The following is a 22,196-nucleotide window of genomic DNA, read 5'->3' on the forward strand; positions in this document are numbered from 1 at the left end:
CCTTCCATTTTAAGTGAAGTGTTAAACGTGATGAAATAACCATGAGCCACAATCTCTCACGCCCTCACTAAACTTTTCATCACTTCGCTGTCATCGCTCACAAGAACCAATGGAAGTCGCTGTCCTCGAATATTAAACACGCCCGTCGGGAAGGGATAACAGATAAACATATCCAATGCGTCACGGTAATTCACCTCACCATAATGCTCTCAATGTAATTTACGGATCAATTTACATACGACAATATCCGCCCATACAATTTCCATGCGCTCGACAGTAACTTATGACAAGCAGCAGCAGGTGGTCGAGGAAGGGGTTCGGGAAGCGATTACAGTCCTCCTGTCCATATTACCAGAGGCGCGGAGCAGCGGAGCTTCACACGGTCAGGGACAAGACGCGGGTGGCGGTAACACGCAAGAGGTGGCATGTCTGTGGTGGGTGGCAGTGGGTGGAAACAGTGGACAGGCTAATCACGTTTCATGTCCAGTCTTTCACGACCAAATTGTCTGGAAAGTGAATTATATCCGCAGCAGTCGTAGTGTGTGTGTGTGTGTGTGTGTGTGTGTGTGTGTGTGTGTGTGTGTGTGTGTGTGTGTGTGTGTGTGTGTGTGTGTGTGTGTGTGTGTGTGTGTGTGTGTGTGTGTGTGTGTTTGTGTGTGTTTGTGTGTGCGTGTGTGCGCGCGCGTGCGTGTGTGCATGCGTGCGTGCGTATGCGCTCGCGCGCTCAGTCTTTCAGCTAGAGACTCGGTACGTGAATGCATGCTTGTGTATCTATTCATCAACTCTCTCTCTCTCTCTCTCTCTCTCTCTCTCTCTCTCTCTCTCTCTCTCTCTCTCTCTCTCTCTCTCTCTCTCTCTCACGGGCCGTCGTAACGGTTGTCTCGGGGGATCGTCAACAATCCTTGCACAACCAACCTCTCTCTGCCCCACTACCTTCCACGTGACCGCCACAAGCCGCTCCATAGCCTCCCTTCCCCTCCTCGCCTCTCATGGTATCTTACCCTCTGTTTTCATGCCCGTCATTCCGCACATTCTGGGATACCTGGCTTTCATCCCTCTGCCAGGTACATTTTTAAGTTTATTCTTCTATTTGTACCTCGCAAAAGAACATAGAGCCTCCCATTCTGGTCTACGTTCACTCTCCGCACATCCATACGCTTCAGTCTTGATTTTTATTCTGGGCGTAGGTTTTACTCTATCCCTCCTCCTACAGGAACACCTCGTCTATTTCCCTGATTCTCCACCTCTTTCTTCTATCCAAGGGCGCCGTCACTCGCTCTGCTGGAAGCCTTTATGACCTCCAAAAAGGGTTCCGCCCTCCACTACCTTCCTCTCGCGCGTCCCTAGGAACTACCTCCACAGACGTCCAGGTGCTGACCTCACTGGAATGTTACTTTATGATCGAGAGGGCAATGGCGTGACCCCTGAGGCGGCTGTGTTGGTCCGGTAGTATGTTGGTGACGGCACTGGTGGACGGAGAGAGGGAGGAAGAGAGAGAGAGAGAGGAACGTTATCACTCTCAAGGGTCGTACTCCTGAGACTCGTCCGAGGTCAAGTTGTTGGTCTGTGTTAGTTATTGCATGGCGGACGTATAGATTTTTCATTGCTACTCTTACACTGGTGGAATTCCCAAGGAGCAATAAAGGCAGGAGGCAGGAGTGATCACTGCAGTCCAGCCGGGCCAGCGGTACACGGGTTACAAAGGACTGCTGTGCCGACCTGAATGCATGGAAAGCCATAAAGCAAACCGGGTCTTGGTGATGTCATCTTTAGTCATACAGTCAGTAGTGGTCCGCGGTTCAATCTCGAAAAGGTTATATACAGCCAAGAATTCTGAACAGTTTCGGTGCAAGTCATAAAATCTGTTAGTCACGCATTCTTGAGAAACGGTGCTGCAATCACACACAAAATATTCTTCTAGTTAGCCAGCCACACGCATCGAGGGTCACGCAGACTTCCATTTCCCTTACATTTCCATGAAATTTCAAACAAAAAGTACTCTGAAATTATGTGACACCTCTGTTATTACAGCTACATAACTACTTGAATTCGCTCAACCTGACTCACACCCCGAAGTGCCTCGCTATAACAAAAGAATGTGATGCACATACACATACACACATACACATACAAAAAGCTTCACCTTCACGTCTAAGGGTCGAGCCTCAGGGCGACAGATCCTCTCGTGTAGGTTAGCTGTCCCGTACATCACTTTGACAACCTCGTTACTGTAAGCCAAAACCGCGGCTCCGACTGTCCTCTCGTAAAACAGTGTTGAGGAGAAAAATGTTATCCTCAGTGGCGGCGTGTGTGGGTCACTGGGCTGCCTCGGGGGACCGTCGTTCACAGATCAATAGCTCTCGCCGACGAGCCTCGAACTGGTTGTAGATAAAATTTTCCATTTCTAGAGTGGAAAGGGAAACAGGAATTCCGTATGCGAACCAGTAATTCATGGATATAATTAAAGGAAAATGATACCCGCTATTCCTCACTCCGCGACAATCTCACGCAGGAACTCCACCCGCTGTACGTTAAGTAGAGGGTGAAAAAAATACTGCAGTGTCTTGAGTGATGTTGTTTACTCATGCAACCGTGAGAAGCGTCTGGTTCGTCTTGCCAGCACTTGAGAACTTCCCATCAGAGATTTAACGGCATCACTTACACCTCTGGCATAAATAGCAGTCAGGGTTAGATGCTCCGCCTCCTGCGTCTGATAGTGTTGGCTTTTTACAGCGTCTGGGGCGTGACGAGCTTCCCTCCCACGGGTAGCATGACTGAGCACGACCTAGAGGGAGGAATGTGAGGGTCCCCTTCCCTCTACTCTATTACCCAAGTGGAGGGCGAGAGATCATATCCCCTTTTTTAACCTTCCCTGTGCGTTTGAAAGAGTCATTGCCTCCTACGTTCTTTTATTCTTTTGCTTTACTTAATTTCCTTACGAGATTAGTTCATGAAAGAAGCCCCCGGGTTTCCTCAGGCAGTAGTGATAAAGCGCAGACACTCATGCTTTAGGTCATTTTCCGAAATGTGAACGAAGTGTGCAGATTGGGAACTTACGAGTAGCAGCTCTACTAAGTGTCTAATATGTAAGCGACGAATGTCCGTCCTTGAGCTGTCAACTATCTTTACCCTCCTGCAGCTGTTGTTTTTATTGTCCCTGCGAGGCTCTAGGCAATGCGCGCGAGGTTGTACGAGCAGTCGATACCCGCTGATGACACCCGGGTGAGTAAACAACTTAACACTCTCCCTCATGGCCATTATGAGGAAGTCTTGAGTGAGGCAAAACGTGCTAACAGCAAAATAAACAAAGCAAGTCGGCGATGGTAAAGTTTGAATGTGTTAAGTGACTCCCGCACTCTTGCATCATCATGAAACTCTCAGCGAAGAGCAAGTTAGCGAGAAAACATTTGCACGCCATACGCATAAACTCCTTTCTCTTGCAAGCTGACTCTAGAATTTAGCTTCCTTTAGTCTGTCAGCACACACACACACACACACACACACACACACACACACACACACACACACACACACACGTGAAGAGGATGGGACGATGCCGGCACAGTCAGCGAGTAAAAAATAAAACAAACACAAGGGCGAGTATTGTGACAGCTGGCGGCACCTGTCGGGGAACGCTTCTAAACCCGCCATGTGTGTCCACTGTCAAGTCTCATGAGTCTTGCTGCCTAACTCGATAACAATCCAGATACTGACAGTGGCACAAACACAGACTTAGGTACACAGGAACACATCGAACAAACAAACAGACCTTGACAGACTGACACAGGCATACAAACACCAAAAGACAACAAGACGAAAGCCAACAGACAGACAGAAGAGACAAACAAAAGGGACGACAGACTGTGATACATTGAAACAAATATCCACGGAAACAGACAGACAGAGAGACGTCGGCAAAGACACAAACACTCTCTCTCTCTCTCTCTCTCTCTCTCTCTCTCTCTCTCTCTCTCTCTCTCTCTCTCTCTCTCTCTCTCTCTCTCTCTAATCTTTCCTCCTTTCCCTCATACAATCGTCCAAATGACAACACCAGACAACTTTCTCCTCATTAATTTTCCTGCATTAGCTCAGGCCCCAAAGCACCTCCGAGACACTCCACTAACTGCAAGCACCCACACCACAGTCGCCCAATCGCACACTGCACTTTTACTATGGCCAAAAGTATATAAAAAAAATAAAAATGAAAAAAAAAAGAAAGTCGGATACACTTCACCACAGACACACTCATTTCCCCAGCAAGGAGTAGAGAACATTATATATTCTTCCCCTCAGCCGCCAACACGCATGAGACACACCTGCTTCTGCATACTCCCCGACGCTCTCATTCCTACCTTTTTTTTTTTTTTTTCCGCAAGAGTCAAGACAGATTTTTTCCGCAAAGTAACTTCAGAAACTCTTGTGACTTTTACTTTTACTCTGGAGCCATTTCCTTTCCGCCGCTGTAAGAGATCTGGAATGCGGGTCGGAATTAGACGGTCGTACTGGAAGCAGTCTTTACTAACTGCAGACAGCGGAAGGAATATGTATAAAGTATTCCATGAAAACATTATCAACGTGTCGCTATATTGTGCCGAGAGAAATATCATCGCAGCAGGATATTCTACGAGGAAATTAATATGACTGAAGGATGCTATCAGGGAATTAATTAAAGCATAATATTTACGATCAATATAGTATTTAAGATACGCCTTAAATTGAAACATATACAACCAGCAGAGGAGATAAGACGAACGGGGAGAAGGTGGATGAATAGAGCAGAGAAAGAGAAGGCGGTAGACGAAGGAAGAAAGGAAGAGGAAGGAAGGGATAGAGAGAGGGATGAACGTGTGTGGCCCTTCCCTGCCTCCTTCCCCACCTCGTTCCCTCTAGCCAAGGAAGCAGCGTCACCCCTGGAACGTTAATTACTTCATCGGCCACGTCTCAAAGGACCTCATCCCCGCCTTCGACAGTGATGCCGCCGCTACCTGGGCTCCGCGGCGGCCCGGCAGGTGTTATCTCGCTCCCCACACACGGAAACTCGAGCAGCCGCCATGAATGTAATCACCTGCTACTTGATGGTGATATATGAACGGGCGCCACATTCGTTACTCCGACACACAAACATACACATACACACACATACATACACACACACACACACACACACACACACACACACACACACACACACACACACACACACACACACACACACACACACACACACACACACACACACACACACATAGAGAGAGAGGAGAGAGAGAGAGAGAGAGAGAGAGAGAGAGAGGAGAGAGAGAGAGAGAGAGAGAGAGAGAGAGAGAGAGAGAGAGAGAGAGAGAGAGAGAGAGAGAGAGAGAGAATAATAAACTAAATGAATAGAACTTAACGAAGAACTGGACAAATATAGATACGGAAACGAAACCATACGAGTTTAGTTCAGCTGTTTACCATAACACACACACACACACACACACACTCAGACACATACACAGGCACACACACACACACACACACACACACACACACACACACACACACACACACACACACACACACACACACACACACACACACACATCTCATCTTATCAGTGACTAGCACGGGTGATGTATCCCTCACCGCCCGAGGCTCGAGTGTGGCGTCGATTCCAAAGTTAGTGAGTCGTGAAATTACAGCGCCGATTACAGAGATCCAGGAAATGGTGGTGAAGGTGATTGTGCCAGTGATTGTGGTGGTGACTGTCGTGGTACTGGCGCTGGTGATATTGGTGATGATCATGATGGTTACTAATCTATATTCATTACCCTTTTAACTCCAGCCGTCATTCACAACACTATTTTTCCTTTTCAATACATGAGGTCGGTCGGTCAAGGTTAAAAAAGTGAATTTAAAAACCCACTCGAGTACTGCTTCATAAGAGAGAATAGAAATAGGAGAACCGTGAGAGAGAAAGAAAGGGAGAGAGAGAAGCCAGTTTAGTTCCTGAGGTGTCTTGATACTCCTTTTTCGAAACAGTTTAAGTCGCAGACAGGAAGAAATACAGAAACAGGAAAAAAAACATTCCAGAGTATAAATGGCTTCCATAGAGATGAAGAAAAAAAAAAAAACAGAGGGCTAATTAATTTTTTTGTGAGATACATAACTATTCAAAAGGCTTCAGTACAAAAAAATTAATGTGTTACAAGTTATAGATAAATGTAACTATCTAGCAGAGAAAGGCTTTAAGATGACTAATGTCCCTTATTCATGATGAAAATTAACGCAAGGGTTTATGCCACACACACCCACACACGAAACAAGAATGAGGCATAAATCACGGGACTATAATTTATGGGCAGGGAGCGCATGACCTTACATTTGAATCAATTAGATCCATACACATTTAGGCGAGTGGGAAACACATTGCATGGGCCTCACGCCACCACCTCTGCGCCGCTCGTCAGCCAAAGAGGGGGAGGAGGGCGGAGGCTCTTGTACAAACTAAACATCCATTCATCTGTTCAGTCCATCCATCCATCCATCTTCTCTGTCAGTTCTGAATTTTTGCTTCAGTGTTTAAATTCTTTTTTCTTTTTTCTCTCTCTGTTTTCGTCGCGTAGTATATTTGTTGGTCTAGTTACCTTACCTATGTACAGACTGTAAGTAGTCTAAGATTACTCGTCCCAACTTTTCTCCTTTTATTATGAATGAATGAGACTTTTTTTCAAATTTCGATCACCCTCAAGAAGTACAAGAAAATACGTGTTTTCTTTATTTATGAAAGTCACGTTTTATCTTAAGCTCGTACGTACTTGCTTCACATAACCACAGACTCTTTATGCATGAGTTGTGGATACAGTATTAACAAATCTCCTAAGTTAATAAAAGCAAACCGGTTGCTCATAAAATTTAATGTACGAAATGAGGAACAGGGAGCTTCGTGTTAAGATTCAATACGAATTCCACTACGAAAACTTCGCTAAAATAATGAACGAATAAAATGAAAGAGAGAGACTTGATATGTGGGTAGAACAGACGATAGATAGAAGAGAGGATGGACTTACTGGCCCGTAACTCTTATTAGTGTGACGTGTTACTCATAATAGTTGATGATAGTTGTCTGGGGTGTGTGTGTGTGTGTGTGTGTGTGTGTGTGTGTGTGTGTGTGTGTGTGTGTGTGTGTGTGTGTGTGTGTGTGTGTGTGTGTGTGTGTGTGTGTGTGTGTGTGTGTGTGTGTTATATTATTCTTACAGCAAAAGAAAAAAAGAAAAACAAACAGACTCCCATAAATATGAACATTCTCTCTCTCTCTCTCTCTCTCTCTCTCTCTCTCTCTCTCTCTCTCTCTCTCTCTCTCTCTCTCTCTCTCACTTCATCGCTTCTCCACTGTGTATGCTAACCCAGTTTCACTCCACTTCCTCTGGCGGCGTGGGTATCTACTGCTGCTGCTATTCGCTCTTTCCCCGTCAACACCGCTAGGGAGCTGAGGGGTGCCCGGCCATTAGCTCTGCCCGTGTTTACTTTCTGTAGCCTCGGTGTCAAGGGTAGCGAATGGAGGGGACAGACTGACTCGTAGTACAGTGCAAGGATGTTCATGATTATAAATAGACTAGTAATTTTCGCTCGATTCATTTTGTGTATTAGTGTAAGATCCGAGAATACTCGATTGTTTTTCGAGGATGTTCATAATTGCGAAGTTGATAGATTTAGTTTTGTTTCGATTTAACTTGTTTGTTGTTGTAAAAGCCATAAATTTAATCAATACTTTTATTTTTTAACATGACTTTTTTTTGGTCTCCAAGCGAAACTACACACACACACACACACACACACACACACACACACACACACACACACACACACACACACACACACACACACACACACATATACACACACACACACAAACACGGTCTATTATAACCAGTCGGTATCGTTTTCATTCTGGGGCTCAGTGCAGTTACCTTATTATGGAAGACAATAGGTACAGGCAAGCTAACTTTGAATAGTCTTTCATCGCATCCTTTGTCAGACTGGGCGAAATGCAGACCCGGTACAATTGGGGATCAGTTTAATTTCATCTACATTAATCACTTTTCATGTAGCTCTGATCAGCTTTCATATCCCGCCCCCTCTCTCTCTCTCCCTCCCCTCTCTCTCTCCCTCTCTCTCTCTGGAACAACAAAGAGAAGTCCATATCACACTGGTCGGCCGAGTACGATAGCCTGACCTTCTACCACAAAGTTCCCGTCTGCTCAATAAAAGGCTTAGTGTTGACTTTACCTTTGCTGGATGCTGCGGTGTTAACGGCGGGGAAGATGGAGGCCGTGGCGTTAGGGGAGAGCACACCCATCATGAGCACACCAAGCATGGCCGCCAGCACGCTGTAAGGGAGGACAAGAGGCAAACTATTACGGTGGTGTTAATGGTATGTGTGTAGATCGTGAAGGTTTGGTTGTTCTTCTGTCGGAACCTGCTATGGCTGCGAGGGTTAGCGGTTTGTCTATATATATATTTTTTTTTTCTACTGATTTACTCGTATTTGTTTATATGTCTATTTGTCTAACTATCTATTCATTTATCTATCTATCTATCTATCTATCTATCTAACTATCCCCACATCTATCCATTCACCTATTTAATTTGTAGCCAATTTCATTATTTCTCTCTCTCTCTCTCACACACACACACACACACACACACACACACACACACACCAGTTACATAAAGCCCGAGTTGCGTATCGAATACCACGGAAGACTGATATCACTGCTGACTATCGAATATACACAAGAAATGGTCTATTCCGGAGGGTGTGGGGGAAGTGATATTGAAAGGCTGGCGGGCTTCCCTCCTTCACTCCCTCTTGCCTCACCGCGAGGGAAGAGGTGTTGGGGGAAATACAACGCCGCACTCAATCCTTCGGAGGAAATAAACTGCATGGAAAATCTATATAGCGTGACTCGAAGATGTGATATTGATCAAATTCGTCAGTTATGTAAAAAATAGAAATAAGTAAATATTAGTCATTTGTTTATAGCTAGTGATAATTGTGTATGAAGGATCTTAGTTTGAGAGAGAGAGAGAGAGAGAGAGAGAGAGAGAGAGAGAGAGAGAGAGAGAGAGAGAGAGAGAGAGAGAGAGAGAGAGTTAAAATTTGTTAACTACTGCTCAACTACACAATATTTCTCTCCATTACACATTCCATCTGGTCTAAGGATCGTGCTTCTCGTCGCAAATTCCTCTTACTACCAATTATCAAAAACGAAAGTTACCCGAAAGTTTCCTCTTTGGCGTTCCTAAGTAATTGGCGATTACCGTGAGATTCAGTAAGACATGAAAGAGTAAGACAAATATAGCGTGCAAGAAAGAACGCCTTTGACCTTCAACTCAAAGCCAAGATAAAGCAAGTATGAAAATTATGCTTTGAAAATAATGCCGAAACAGAGGGAAATTCTCAAAAAGTATTTATTTCCAGTATTGCTTACATATTTTGAAGACCTGAGAAAAAAGAGTCGAGGTCGTTCTTTTTGCTGTCTTAAGTATGTCCTCTATAAAATATCACAGGTTAAGTTTTCAATTTCTTATTTTATATTTGAGACAAGGTAAAATAAAAGCTTCAGACTGGTTTGCTCTTTTTTTTTCGAGTTTCAATCCAATAGTTTCTCTCCCTCCACGGGTGTTTGAGCATGTCGCAGGTTTCTCACGGCGCTCTGTTCGCACCACTGAACACTTACAAAGGTCCCGCACTCGTATGGTCTCGCAGGACTCAATCCAAAGAACAACATGGCTGTATCATTTCTTCGATACGTTTGTGTTTTCCTCTTCCAGGTTGTCCTCACTCCTTACACCACCGCACCTTTGCCCACACCGCCAGTTCTGCAGTCTTCCTTCACGCACAGCCAAATCCAAAGTACCACAAAGAGAGATGGCCTAAGAACGTCACTGATAATATCGTGTATTACTTGTACTAAAAAAATTAATAAATAAAAAAACAAGAATTATACGTATTTTTCGGCCCTTTTTGTTGTTATCTTATAGAGAAAGAAAAAAAAATATTTATTTAGCAATTCTCATAAGGAATCATCTGCCAGTTTCGTAGAAAAGGGAAATACCGAGCGACTTTCGGAGACGTGCACTGCAGAGGCAAGTAGATCGCCAATCTTGCAACAATATGTCAGTGCCACAGAAACGAGATTTTCTTTCCGTGTTCAAGAAAAGTTTGTAAGTTACTCCATCTTCAGAAATAGAAACAAAGCGAGTTTCTACGTCAGAGCTGGGTGAAGCCAAGCTACAGTGTATACCGCAAAATAAAAATAACTCTTAAATAGGTAGAGAAAAAAGTCTTTTTATTTTATTTAATCAATAGTTGTTTCCCTTCCTTCTGTCTTTCATTTAAGCGTTAAGGCTGCGTCTCCACTGAACCGTGGCGTCTTGGCAACTTACAATGAAATGCTTTTATATTATCAGACTAAGATAAAACGAGCTTACGGAGTTTAGTCCTGCGCAAGCTGCCACAACCATTAACCCGAGCGTGCCCCATCACTCCTGACCCGCCATCACATTGCACATCATTGCAGCCTCAATCCCTGCCCCCATATGACACCCACCACTCCGAACCGGTCCCGTCCATTACGATTTTTCCCCTGGCACCATCAAGCTTTACTCACCACTCACCAATCAAACACGGCTTAGGCAAAGGGATTCAGCCACAAACACGCATCAGGACCTCGTGTCGACCGTCAGCCACACGCTATCACTGCACGTCAACCTTTTCACAAGGAAGCACATTCATAAAAAGTACCGTTTTAGTTACATTTCCTCACACACACACACACACACACACACACACACACACACACACACACACACACACACACACACACACACACACACACACACACCAACAATTAGACATGAAGGACGGATCAGTTATGGCAGGAATGAGAGGAGAGGGTGAGAGTTTTGACAGCAAGAGGAGAAACCAGTGAAAAAAGTGGTGCTCAACGTTACGTCACTGTAACTAAATCAACCCTCGAGACACTGATGCGTACCACCTGCGCCCACCAGCCTTCAGAAGAGAGGGTTTCTTTAAGAGTGACTGGATATGTATTACTTTAAGAAACCAAGCATAGTGTTTCGAATTAGCGAGCGACGTAACATCTTAAGAAATCAAATGCCGGTGATTATGGAAAGCTTCTAACTGTAGGTTTTCTATTAATGGCACCCAATGAAAGAATATGTGTAGAATGTAAGTCGGAAAAATTAAGTTTACGGTAATTTGCGGATAATAGTGTGCAGGTGTTAAGTAAAGTTACATGAAACAACACAATTTTTTTTTCTTAAGATATGCTCACCAATATAAAGCCACATAAAATAGCACCAGTTTCCCTAAGACATTTGTAGCCGCATAAAGCCGCATATAATAATAACAGTTTAATTCAGACATTTGCAATAACATAAAGCTTCATAAAAATAATAAGCTCTTCTAAGATTTACAGCCCTTTACAACCACATAAACTTACAGCAGCTTCCTTATAATATTCACATACACACACACACACACACACACACACACACACACACACACACACACACACACACACACACACACACTTTAATTATGAGTAGCAGCTGGTGAGGTTTCTAGCCTTGGCACCTGATCTCTCTCCATCTACTTTCCTGGTTCCTGGTAGGCAACAATCTCCTGCAGTCCACAGTCACCCCCAAAGAAAGCAGTCCCTCTCGTCCTCGCTCCTTTACACATTTACTCAGAACCACCAGTCTTCCAGTTATCAGTACAGTAGCATTTATTGTTCCTTCTTTTCATGCTGGAAGTCGCATCTCACTGATGGCACTTCTCCACTTCCCTCCCTCACTCTGACATTCGTTCTTATTCAATTGTCTGAACTCTGGCGATGTTTTTCTTTCAATTTTAGAGTCTCGTTTCTATTTGTCTGTGTCCTTTCTCTCTCTCTCTCTCTCTCTCTCTCTCTCTCTCTCTCTCTCTCTCTCTCTCTCTCTCTCTCTCTCTCTCTCTCTCTCTGAGTAACTCCTTTAAACTTTCGTTCCCTTGCTCTGACAGTATTCAAACTCCTAGGGCGGCACCTTAATTTCGATTCCTTCAACAACCCAGGCCTCATCACCGGTCTGGTTTCCGCTCGAAAAATCCTGCCAATATCCTGCTCCAAAAACATGATGTCTTTGGGAACGTTTTCCGGTAAACTTCGATATCTTGCGAGCTTCACCTCCCTGTCTGTAAACTAAAAAATATTGTCTACGTATTCACTCATTTTACCTTTGTTCCTTATTTTCTTTTTGTCTGTTCGCTTCTTTATTACAGTACTTGAACGCTAACATAAAAAAGGATATGTAAAGAAAAAAAATTGGGCATGATGTATAATTTTCATCAACTAAATAACAGTGTAGGAAAGTCTGAGTTATGAGAAATCTCCGGCAACGAAAGCCCCGCCAAGGAAACCCATATAAAGACCCTCGCCGGTGACCATGTCGACCACCGCCGCCCATCACTTGACAACCTCTAAACCTGTGTTAAGGCGAGACCAGTCATAACTACTACAATGGTGGCTGAGCTCAGGTTGTGGACTTAAACTTCTGGTCAATGTATCATCCTGTGTTTACACTTCGCCACTCTTCTCGGAAGATTAGTTCATAAAATACTTATAAGTGGACTGAGATCCACAGACTGCCTACCTTGCTAACACACAAAGTAAGTGCTCTGGTAAAAGCACACTCATGGCATGCAGGAAAGGCGACACTGGTCTCGTAGATCCTCATGACTGAAGGGTGACAGCTTCTAGTCTTTCGTTATTTAATGCAGGGCAAGAGTAGATTCCACTAACCTCGACATCAAGTAACAGGAAATGATACTCTGAGCCTCACGTTCCTCCCCTCCTTTCCACCCCACGAGGATCGCCTGTCCGTCCAAAAGACTGGCAACAGCTCCGCCCAGAGAGCGAAAATATAACACTCATAAAGAAGTCGAACGGAGAGGTGCCCGCCGGGCCTGAGACGACCCTGTAATAAACAGGGTGTGTCTGGCGGCGTCGCCCCTCCTCGCCCTCAGCGCCTCACCTCTCACTTTCTCACACATGGGCCACACATCTGATTCTACATTAACAATTCAACTCTCAGATTTCCTAGATACACAGACTCCCAGCAGGTAACTTGCCGGGGTTAACTGTTTAGCTCCGTTGGTGTTCCCTCAACCTTGCCTTTCATTAGCGGTACTAGATATTCGCTAAGTAGACGCTGATGTGAGTAAATGTTGCTCTGGCCATATTGGTCAGACGCGAGGGGCCTTCTCCTTCTGAGTCTCCTTCTCTTCAATTCTTTAATTGGATGTTTGGGTGTCGGTCCGCCATGGTGGCCTCCCCCAGGAGGTCCGGTAACCTCCACGAGGCCAGTGAAATAAGGCATCGTTCTGTACATTTGCTTGCCTGACGAGTGGACCTTCGTACCCGAGAGGCTACAGTGACGTGCGGTTCAGCCCCGTGTCACTTCTTGATCCTTTCTGATATAAATAGCGGAATGTGAGGGAGACATGAAGACTTTAACATACACGCAACAAGCGATAACAAATTTATTTTCATGATTACATGCCTGATTATATTATTGGTGAAATTTAAGACTGGATACAATGCAGCTTTATATTCTTCCGATGGCTCTACTTTCAAGCATCCTCCTTAACAACACATCCGAACACGCTGTACATGACATTTTGAGTTCAACCATTTACCGTCTTAGGTCACACTAACTCTATAATTACTCCAGTGTGCGGGCGAGGCTGTCAGATGCAGGAATAAATTCTAACTTGGACAAGAGAGAGAGAGAGAGAGAGAGAGAGAGAGAGAGAGAGAGAGAGAGAGAGAGAGAGAGAGAGAGAGAGAGAGAGAGAAAGCGTGCGCCCTAAAGTTCCATCTGTCGCTCTCAGGACGCCCAGCAAACACTTACACCCGCCAGATGACCCACTCAGAGGCTCGCCGCGCACAAGGGGACCGTCATGAACACGCCCACGCTTAACACACACACACACACACACACACACACACACACACACACACACACACACACACACACACACACACACACACACATACACACACACTTTTTGTACACATAATATCGTTTATTACTTTCCGTTATTTTCTCCAGAAGTCTAACGTATCAAACGAGAAGAGGAGTAAAAAGATAGATTAATAAATAAATATATAGATGAATAAAAAGAAAAGGAGGACAAGAAGAAAACAAGAACAGAAGAAGATAAAGAAGATGAAAAAAAAAGTAGAAGAAATAGGAAAGCACCTTTGAATATTCTTTGTACTAGATCCCAAACTCGTGAAGGCGAAAAATAAGAAGACTACATTATGAAGTGTCACGTATCACTTTACGGAGGGAGAGTAGCGTGTGGGAGGTGAGGATTGGGCAAGGTCGGGGTGAGAGTGGTGTGGGCGTCACATGCTTTCATGGTTACGACACTGAGGGGGGAAAGTGACACTGAAAATAATGAAAAATGGACTAACTTTCAAATGTAGCACTAACGATTGTACAGAGGGAGTCCTGTTTGTGTGTGTGTGTGTGTGTGTGTGTGTGTGTGTGTGTGTGTGTGTGTGTGTGTGTGTGTGTGTGTGTGTGTGTGTGTGTGTGTGTGTGTGTGTGTGTGTGTGTGTGTGTGTGTGTGTGTGTGTGTGTGTGTGTGTGTGTGTGTGTGCTGATGTACTGTAGGTATGAATACGTGCGTGACAGTACTTGTACACAACGTTACATGAGGCTACCAGCTGGCCTGCCTATCTGCATTATGTGAAGTACTCGTGTGCATTATACACGAGTCACTGAATAATGTTGAGTGAGTCAGTTAGTCAGTCCATTTGCATGTACTGTACGTGGATCTATGTTTGTATATTTGTATGTGTGTTGGTAAACAAGTAACAAGGCTGGCTTGTCTCCTTCACCTTCCTGTTTGCGTCTCGTCAATCTGCATTTGGGAGAGTAAGATACCTAATTTTCTATGTAGGCTTTGTATAGCAACGTCTCTGTGTGTGTGTGTGTGTGTGTGTGTGTGTGTGTGTGTGTGTGTGTGTGTGTGTGTGTGTGTGTGTGTGTGTGTGTGTGTGTGTACCTGAACATAAATATCTTCTAAGTGAACATAGAGTCAAACGTTTCCTGCTTATCCTCTCTTCCCCTGCTCTGGCCAGGGTCGGCACGCCAGCGCCCGGGGAATGCTGCCTGTCTGGCTTAACTAGAAAAAAAAAGGCAAATAAATCCCTGGTCTTATTTTGCCGAGGCGGATCTGCTTTCTCCGTAGCTTCCCTGTATGAAGTGTTCTTAAAAAGTACTTAAAAGAGTTTTCGAAGCTTAAATCCTGCCAGAGGACTTTAATTACTTTTATGCTGATGCTTGTGAGCTCAGACAGGCGCGAGGAATAAATCTAAGGTGATTTTCAGTATACTATATCTCAATGGTCTTCGCAGCTCGCAGGAAACCCAATGAACGTCTTAATGCTGATTGGGATTGTGTCCACCTCTGCTTATGTTCACAGAATCTGTCACAATGAGATTAATTACCAGCTTTTAATCTCTGACAGGTGTGGCTTTGCAGGTGGATGAGCATGGGAGGAGGGGCTGGCGTGCATCACTACTGTCGTGTCGGGCGGGGCTCCCTCAGTAGCGCCCGGGGTGACTGCAATCTGACCAGCGAGTTGTCAATTATCACAGTCACATACTTAATTAGCCCTTAATATCACAACGACATTCTAGACCGTAAAGTACGAGGGAGATAAGACTAAAATAAGGCCTCGGAAATGGGGATTATCTACGATGTTATCACCGCTGCCTGGCATAAACACTCCGTCCTTTCACTACCCTGCTCTTTCTCACCGTAAGCAGTAACTCCCTCAGCAACCAACGCTGACACTCCAGGTCGTCTCCCATTTTCTCTCCCTGCCCTCTTATATGCCTTAGCCTTGGTCATGTTCCATCAGCGACTCAGAATGATGTAAGGGTCAGTGACAGGAGATGCATGTATGCCGTGCCCTCCCTTAAGCACTGTATACCTTGCTCATTTCCTTCAACTTTCTCCACCGCCGCCACCAACCACGAACACTTTTTGCCTCCCACTTCCTCTTAATTCTTATCGTCCTCCTCCCCTCCAGTGCATTTTTTCCCCACTCTTCGTTCCTCGCTCCCTGTTATTTTCTTGTCTCTCTTCCTTCGCTTGACCCTACTTCTCCTCCTCCTCCTCCTCCTCCTCCTCCTCCTCCTCCTTCTCCTTTCTCTTCCTATCCCTGTTCTTCCTCTTACCCTCTATAAACATAAATGGAGGGTATAAAGGCTGACTTACCTAAGTTTATCATGCACCAGCCCAGTGTGGTTTTACGTTTACCTACACCAAAACTTACGCTTCTATCAAAATACATGCTTGTGGCGGTAAAATGAGGAGACACGGATAGAAATCAATTAAAACGTTAACAAAGATCAGGAAAAAAAAAGTACAGATATAGAGAGAAAAATAAGCACATTGGTGGTATTAAATCCTCTAACACAAAACCATTAAGAGGATAATATAACGCATGATAAACACAATAAAGGAACACCATAATCCCCGCGGCAGCCAGGACGCGGTCAACCTATACTCCCATCGTCCTTTGATTCGAGGACAACAAAGGTGGGTACTCGCATCGCCTCTACATCAGGTCCTTGTGCACGCTTCACTCACCACCGGCGCGGGTTCGATCAATGCGGCCCGGCAGTAAATTACGAGACAGAGCCTTGTTAGTAGGTGTAATCCGCTGCGTTATTTCAGTTAAACCCTCAATCTTTCACCAGACTAGGGTTTTCTGTTTCTCTTCATTAACTTCAAGCAATACCACGTTGATTTTTTTTTTTTTTTTAAGTTGATCGTTGCATGGGCTGGATGGTTTGGTGGGCTGTTATGTTCTGGTGAAAATGGGAGATTGGTGTCGTTAATAGTGAGAGAGCGAGCTTGATTGTTATGAGTAATGAGTGCTGTTGCTCTTATTGTTGTTTTTATTATTGTTTTTAATTATTTTTTATTGTTGTTGTTGTTGTTGTTGTTGTTGTTGTTGTTGTAACTGTTGTTGTTATTAATATTGTTATTGCAGTATTAGCTATTTATGTATATTAACACACACTTTTATTAATTTATTTATTAATTTATTAACTACTGCTGCATTTCTTTGTTATACATTATCAGTGTTGTTGTCGTCTTGCTATAATTAGCATCTAACATCTAGTAATAAAGTAACTTCTAATCTTAAAGTAAATGAAAATGCAGTGGTCTCATATTCCTTACATATCCGGATCCCGCTTCATCACGTTCACACTCCCCCAAATAACCTGTTCCCTCACCATCATAGTCGTGTGGGCAAGAGTGATAAAGATTCATGTGACTGACTCAGTGCAAAGCAATGTTAAGAGTCCCGCACCCAACTTGCACATGCAGTTGTCCATCTATCCCTCCTGGTGCAGCTTTGAAAGTACGGACTCACTCACTCACTCATGGAAAAAAAAAAAAAAAGATTAAGACTCAAGTGAAACAAGAATCCGAAGCCCTCTCGAATGAAAATGAGACGCTTCGAGTTCCCGACCCTGACCTTTCCTCAACCTTCGTACCCGTGAATATTTCGGATTTCGGGTTTCGTTGTTTCGTTCGCTACACAGGATTGATAATGACGAGTAACCCGCCTGTAATTTAAACTAATATCACTGATGCGAAAGTAATATTAAGAAAGTAAGTTCTGAATGACGTAAAGCAATAAGACTTTATCCTTGGTTGCATACTTTTCTAGTCATCGAAAATAGAACTGTCAAAAGTGAAGACTGTAACTTCTATTGATAAAAAACGGGATTTGCAATTGCTTTCAATAGTATAATATCATTTACACAAGTGCTTATGTTACAAACGCATTGGTTAGTAAATATAACAGATAAATATCTGCCAAAATTAAGTACGAGAAAGTATAAGTGTAGATAAGCGGACAAGCTCTTAACTGTCAGCAAGACTCACCACTCCACTTCCCCCTTCCTCTCCCTAGTATCCCAGCACTTCCCCCCTTCCTCCCCCTTACCATCTCCCGAAGACGCTCCAGTAGGCACGTGTTTTTTTCTCTCTCTCTCTCTCTCTCTCTCTCTCTCTCTCTCTCTCTCTGCCCATTCTCCCAGGTCACGACTCATACCCTGACGGCTCCGATATGTCCCGCCCTCACCCATCCGTATCTTCTCTACTTCCATTTCCTTTTATCCCTCAATCTGCCTTCACGTCTTGATGACCCCTTACTCTTGCCCGAGCTCCACCCCATGCCCTTACTTACCCTTCCCTTGCGCCCTGACCAACCCCACCAATGGCCTTCAACCCATGCAGTCGAGCTTTCATTTCTCCACCCATGCCACGTCACCCAAGCCAGTCATTAATATGTAACTTCCTCTGCGTCTGATTGAATGAATGTAATCTAGTATATGACTAAACACGATTCTGTGAAGACGTTCAAGAATTTTCCTTTTTCCTGATACTGAGATACACTTGCTATATATGTAAATGGGAGGAAGAACGAGACGGAGGAAGGGAAACGTTTGGATTTAGCTAACAACTGGAGTGGCATTGGTATATACTTAACTGTACGGGGAAAAGAGGTAAGAGAAGGAGAAACATTTATGCATAAGTTCAGATAAAGGTTACATAAGGAGAGTTAAATTTCTACCTACAATCCACACGAGATGAAATTCAAAAGGAAACGAAGTAATGTAAAACTGACTGGTGACACTAAATGCATCCTTTGATCCCTTGAACTGCAGCTCGAGATTTCACACCTGCAAAAGGAGAGCCACGAAGAAGGAAGACCGGAAGCGTCACGGGGGAAGGGCGTGGCTCCGTTAAGAGGAAATGTTAAAAGGGAACGTTAAGATTTATGCCTCGGAAACCTGAAAGCGGGGGTGTAAGAAGACACGGATCGGGTCAAGCAAGAAAGAGGGAGAAATGAAACAAGAGTGGCGGCGGATGCAGAGGAGGAGGAGGGTGAGCTGACGTGCAGTGATGAGTAACGAAGAAGGAAGAAGAATGAAGCTTGAAAAAGAAATGATGCAGAGGAGAGAGTAAGAAAAACGTGATGAAGGAGGCAGAGAGAGAGAGAGAGAGAGAGAGAGAGAGAGAGAGAGAGAGAGAGAGAGAGAGAGAGAGAGAGAGAGAGAGAGAGGGGAGGGGGGGGGGGACGAGAGTCAAAATCATCATGGGAAGAGGAACCACAAGTGACCCGCTTAACCAACTGACATCTGGGATGCGCATATTTTGATAAGCGTGGGTCGAAAACTAGTTAAGCACTTCTTTGATTTGAGGAAATGTAGGAAAATTCAGATAACACACACGGACAGGAATATGCCATTAAAAAGGGACTCGTTACATTAAAAAAAAAAAATGTTCTTCAGAATGCCACAGCGGCAGACTGTTTCTCTCCTATATCGCATCATAAATTCTTGGTGCATCATTTCTATCATACAGTTCCTCAGGTATCGGTACAACAATTCTGACTTCATAACTTTGCTGCCTGGGAAGTATTACCTTAGGATTTGACATTCAGGGATTACAATTACCCGATGAGGAATATACCTATTGTTCACAATCTTTTGGGTCAGTAGTGTGTATGTCTTTTTAATCTTTTCTTGCCATGACGCATGCTGCAAGTTAGTATCGCAGGATGGCAACAGCAGATACTGGTCATTGCCTAGCTAACTTCGTAATATAGCTAAAAAAAAAAAAAGAAATTAATTAATAAGACACTAGATACTGACTGAGATGGTGATCTCACATCTCATACCCGTGTCCTCCACAAGCAGCCCGCTGTTGTTGTCTTACCTGGCAATGACCGTCCGTCCACCCATCCTGGCAACCCCCCGCTGGAGCGGCCCAGTCACAGCCAGGCAGAGCTCACAGCGACGCACCCTTACACCACTACTGCCACACCAACACTGACCCGCCAGACTCCGCTGCACTGCCTCACTTACCCTAAGAAAAACAAAAAAAACGTTTGAATGAACTGACCGCATTCTTAACCAATGGAGAGAAGTAATAATACACTAGGTACCATGTGATCTATAAGAATAAAAATTAAAGCACTACAAGGAACATAAGACAAGAGATAAATACACAAAAAGAGGCAGCAGCTTAGAAACACTGGATGCCGGTCACGACCTGTGGGACGAGGCGGCAGGTTTTGAAACCGCATACAGTTGATTTATCAGACATAAAGACCGTAGCAATACTCTATAAACCACGATGTCCTTATTACTGCAGATGAAGTAGAGCACATTCTGTATAAATATAGGGTGACGAGAAGGGTCACGTATTGGTGAATATTTGCGCATTCATGTTGTTGCCACAGTGCACAAGGCTGGAGTGTTCTTCATTTTAGTGGCGAGGATCGCATGTTTCTTTATAACACAAGAAATTACAAGATCATAAGAATTCCTATCATAAAAACAACCGCGTTTCTTATGAACTCTTAAGAACTTCTGCTCTCAACACGTTCAGCAGAATTTTGAGACACCATTTAGCTCAATACATTCTAAGAAACAGGATAAAGATTATGACGATGATAGAGACAATGATTATGACGTGCATGAACAATAGCTTTGAACATAATTACAGTAGTAGCAACAGAGACAGCAGAAGTACTAGTAGTAGTAGTAATGATGATGATTATGATAATGACGATGAAGACAACAACAGCAACAAGAACAACAATAACAACTAAAACACTAATGATATATGAAGCAATGAAGTTTTGGAAAAGGCTGTTATCCTTACTTATGCTATCCTGGTAAAGACACAGAAGACTTCAAGTTCTATATACACAGATAGGTGAGGCAGACAGATACATACAAGTGGGAGCGTCAAGAGAAAAATGAGATAAGAATGTTCTCTCTGTTGGGCTGCTGTGGCACTTTATATCATCGGTATTATTCTTCTGATTTCCGTTCGTAGAATTTGTCGGTGAACTTGCACGTGAAAGTTAAATCGTCCCCGTGGCGGTAAGAGATACACATCTGAGACACCCACAAAGGAATAATGAGAGAATAATTATTTTTTGTCTTTCCTCCACCCAAACCTTAACAACAACAACCAACTAACAATATCGATAACAACAGCGATTATTATTGCTTCTACATCTACCTTTGTAAATGTCACCACTGCTCATACTATTTTCACTACTAGTGTTTTGTTGAACAAAAAAAGATGAATAGGAAGATCACGATATCAAAATTGTAAATGGAAATATATGATACTAAGTAACTTGATGAAAAATCTTTAGTTAATACAGTCACTTGCGTAAATATTTGATTTCATTCATACCTGCGTCTATCAAGTTAACCACAGCGACATCCGTATGAGCGTGATACATTGTAGTTCAAAAGAAAAGTTAGACCTCATTCAGTTATCAGAGTCTGCCATTAAATTTTTCATACAAAGATGGGTGGCCTTCACAAAAAACGTTTCTCCTCCATGTTGAATGGATAACTTTGATGTGCCTTGTGATCCATAACATGTTGCTTTTAATCACTGTTATGATGAAAAAAGTGATGTCTTTAAAACTAGATGAACGTTTTGAAGTGAAATTAACGTAATCGCTCACACACACACACACACACACACACACACACATACACACACACACACACACACACACACACACACACACACACACACACACACACACACACACACACACACACACACACACACACACACACACACACACACACATATATATATATATATATATATATATATATATATATATATATATATATATATATATATATATATATATATATATATATATATATATATATATATATATATATATATATATATATATATATATATATATATATATATATATATATATATATATATATTTTTTTTTTTTTTTTTTTCTTTTTTTTTTTAGATGATGGTGTGGTGAACTGACCGGCTGTGTGAGTGAGTGAGTGAGTGAGTAAGTGAGTGAATGAATGAAGCAAGGAATGAAGAAGGAAGTCATGAACGGAGTGAAAGTATGAAGTGAGTGAATGAGGGAAGGAGGGTACCAGTAAAAAACGAGTGTTGTGGTGAGAGAGAGAGAGAGAGAGAGAGAGAGAGAGAGAGAGAGAGAGAGAGAGAGAGAGAGAGAGAGAGAGAGTACT

The 22,196-nt window shown here is 43.4% G+C and overlaps 1 protein-coding gene across 14 annotated transcripts in view; it reads right to left on the bottom strand.

Annotated features, from left to right (window-relative positions):
* Positions 1–20,194, bottom strand: part of LOC135106060 (collagen alpha-1(XVIII) chain-like) — a 221,021-nt gene extending 200,827 nt beyond the window's left edge. For 2 of the 14 annotated variants that reach the window (XM_064014893.1, XM_064014897.1), the window contains exons 1-2: positions 19,867–20,176; positions 8,266–8,366 (exon numbers count right to left, since the gene is read on the bottom strand). In XM_064014893.1, coding sequence (XP_063870963.1) covers positions 8,266–8,366; positions 19,867–20,057 — 292 coding nt within the window. In that variant the 5' untranslated portion in view covers positions 20,058–20,176. Of the gene's footprint in view, positions 1–8,265; positions 8,367–19,866 lie in introns of all 14 variants that reach the window. The other 12 variants (XM_064014902.1, XM_064014895.1, XM_064014896.1 and 9 more) reach the window with 12 other exon arrangements.
* Between the last annotated feature and the right edge of the window lie 2,002 nt (positions 20,195–22,196).

This window comes from Scylla paramamosain, chromosome 12 (genome assembly GCF_035594125.1).
Source record: "Scylla paramamosain isolate STU-SP2022 chromosome 12, ASM3559412v1, whole genome shotgun sequence".
In the NCBI taxonomy this organism is placed as follows: Eukaryota; Metazoa; Arthropoda; class Malacostraca; order Decapoda; family Portunidae; genus Scylla; species Scylla paramamosain.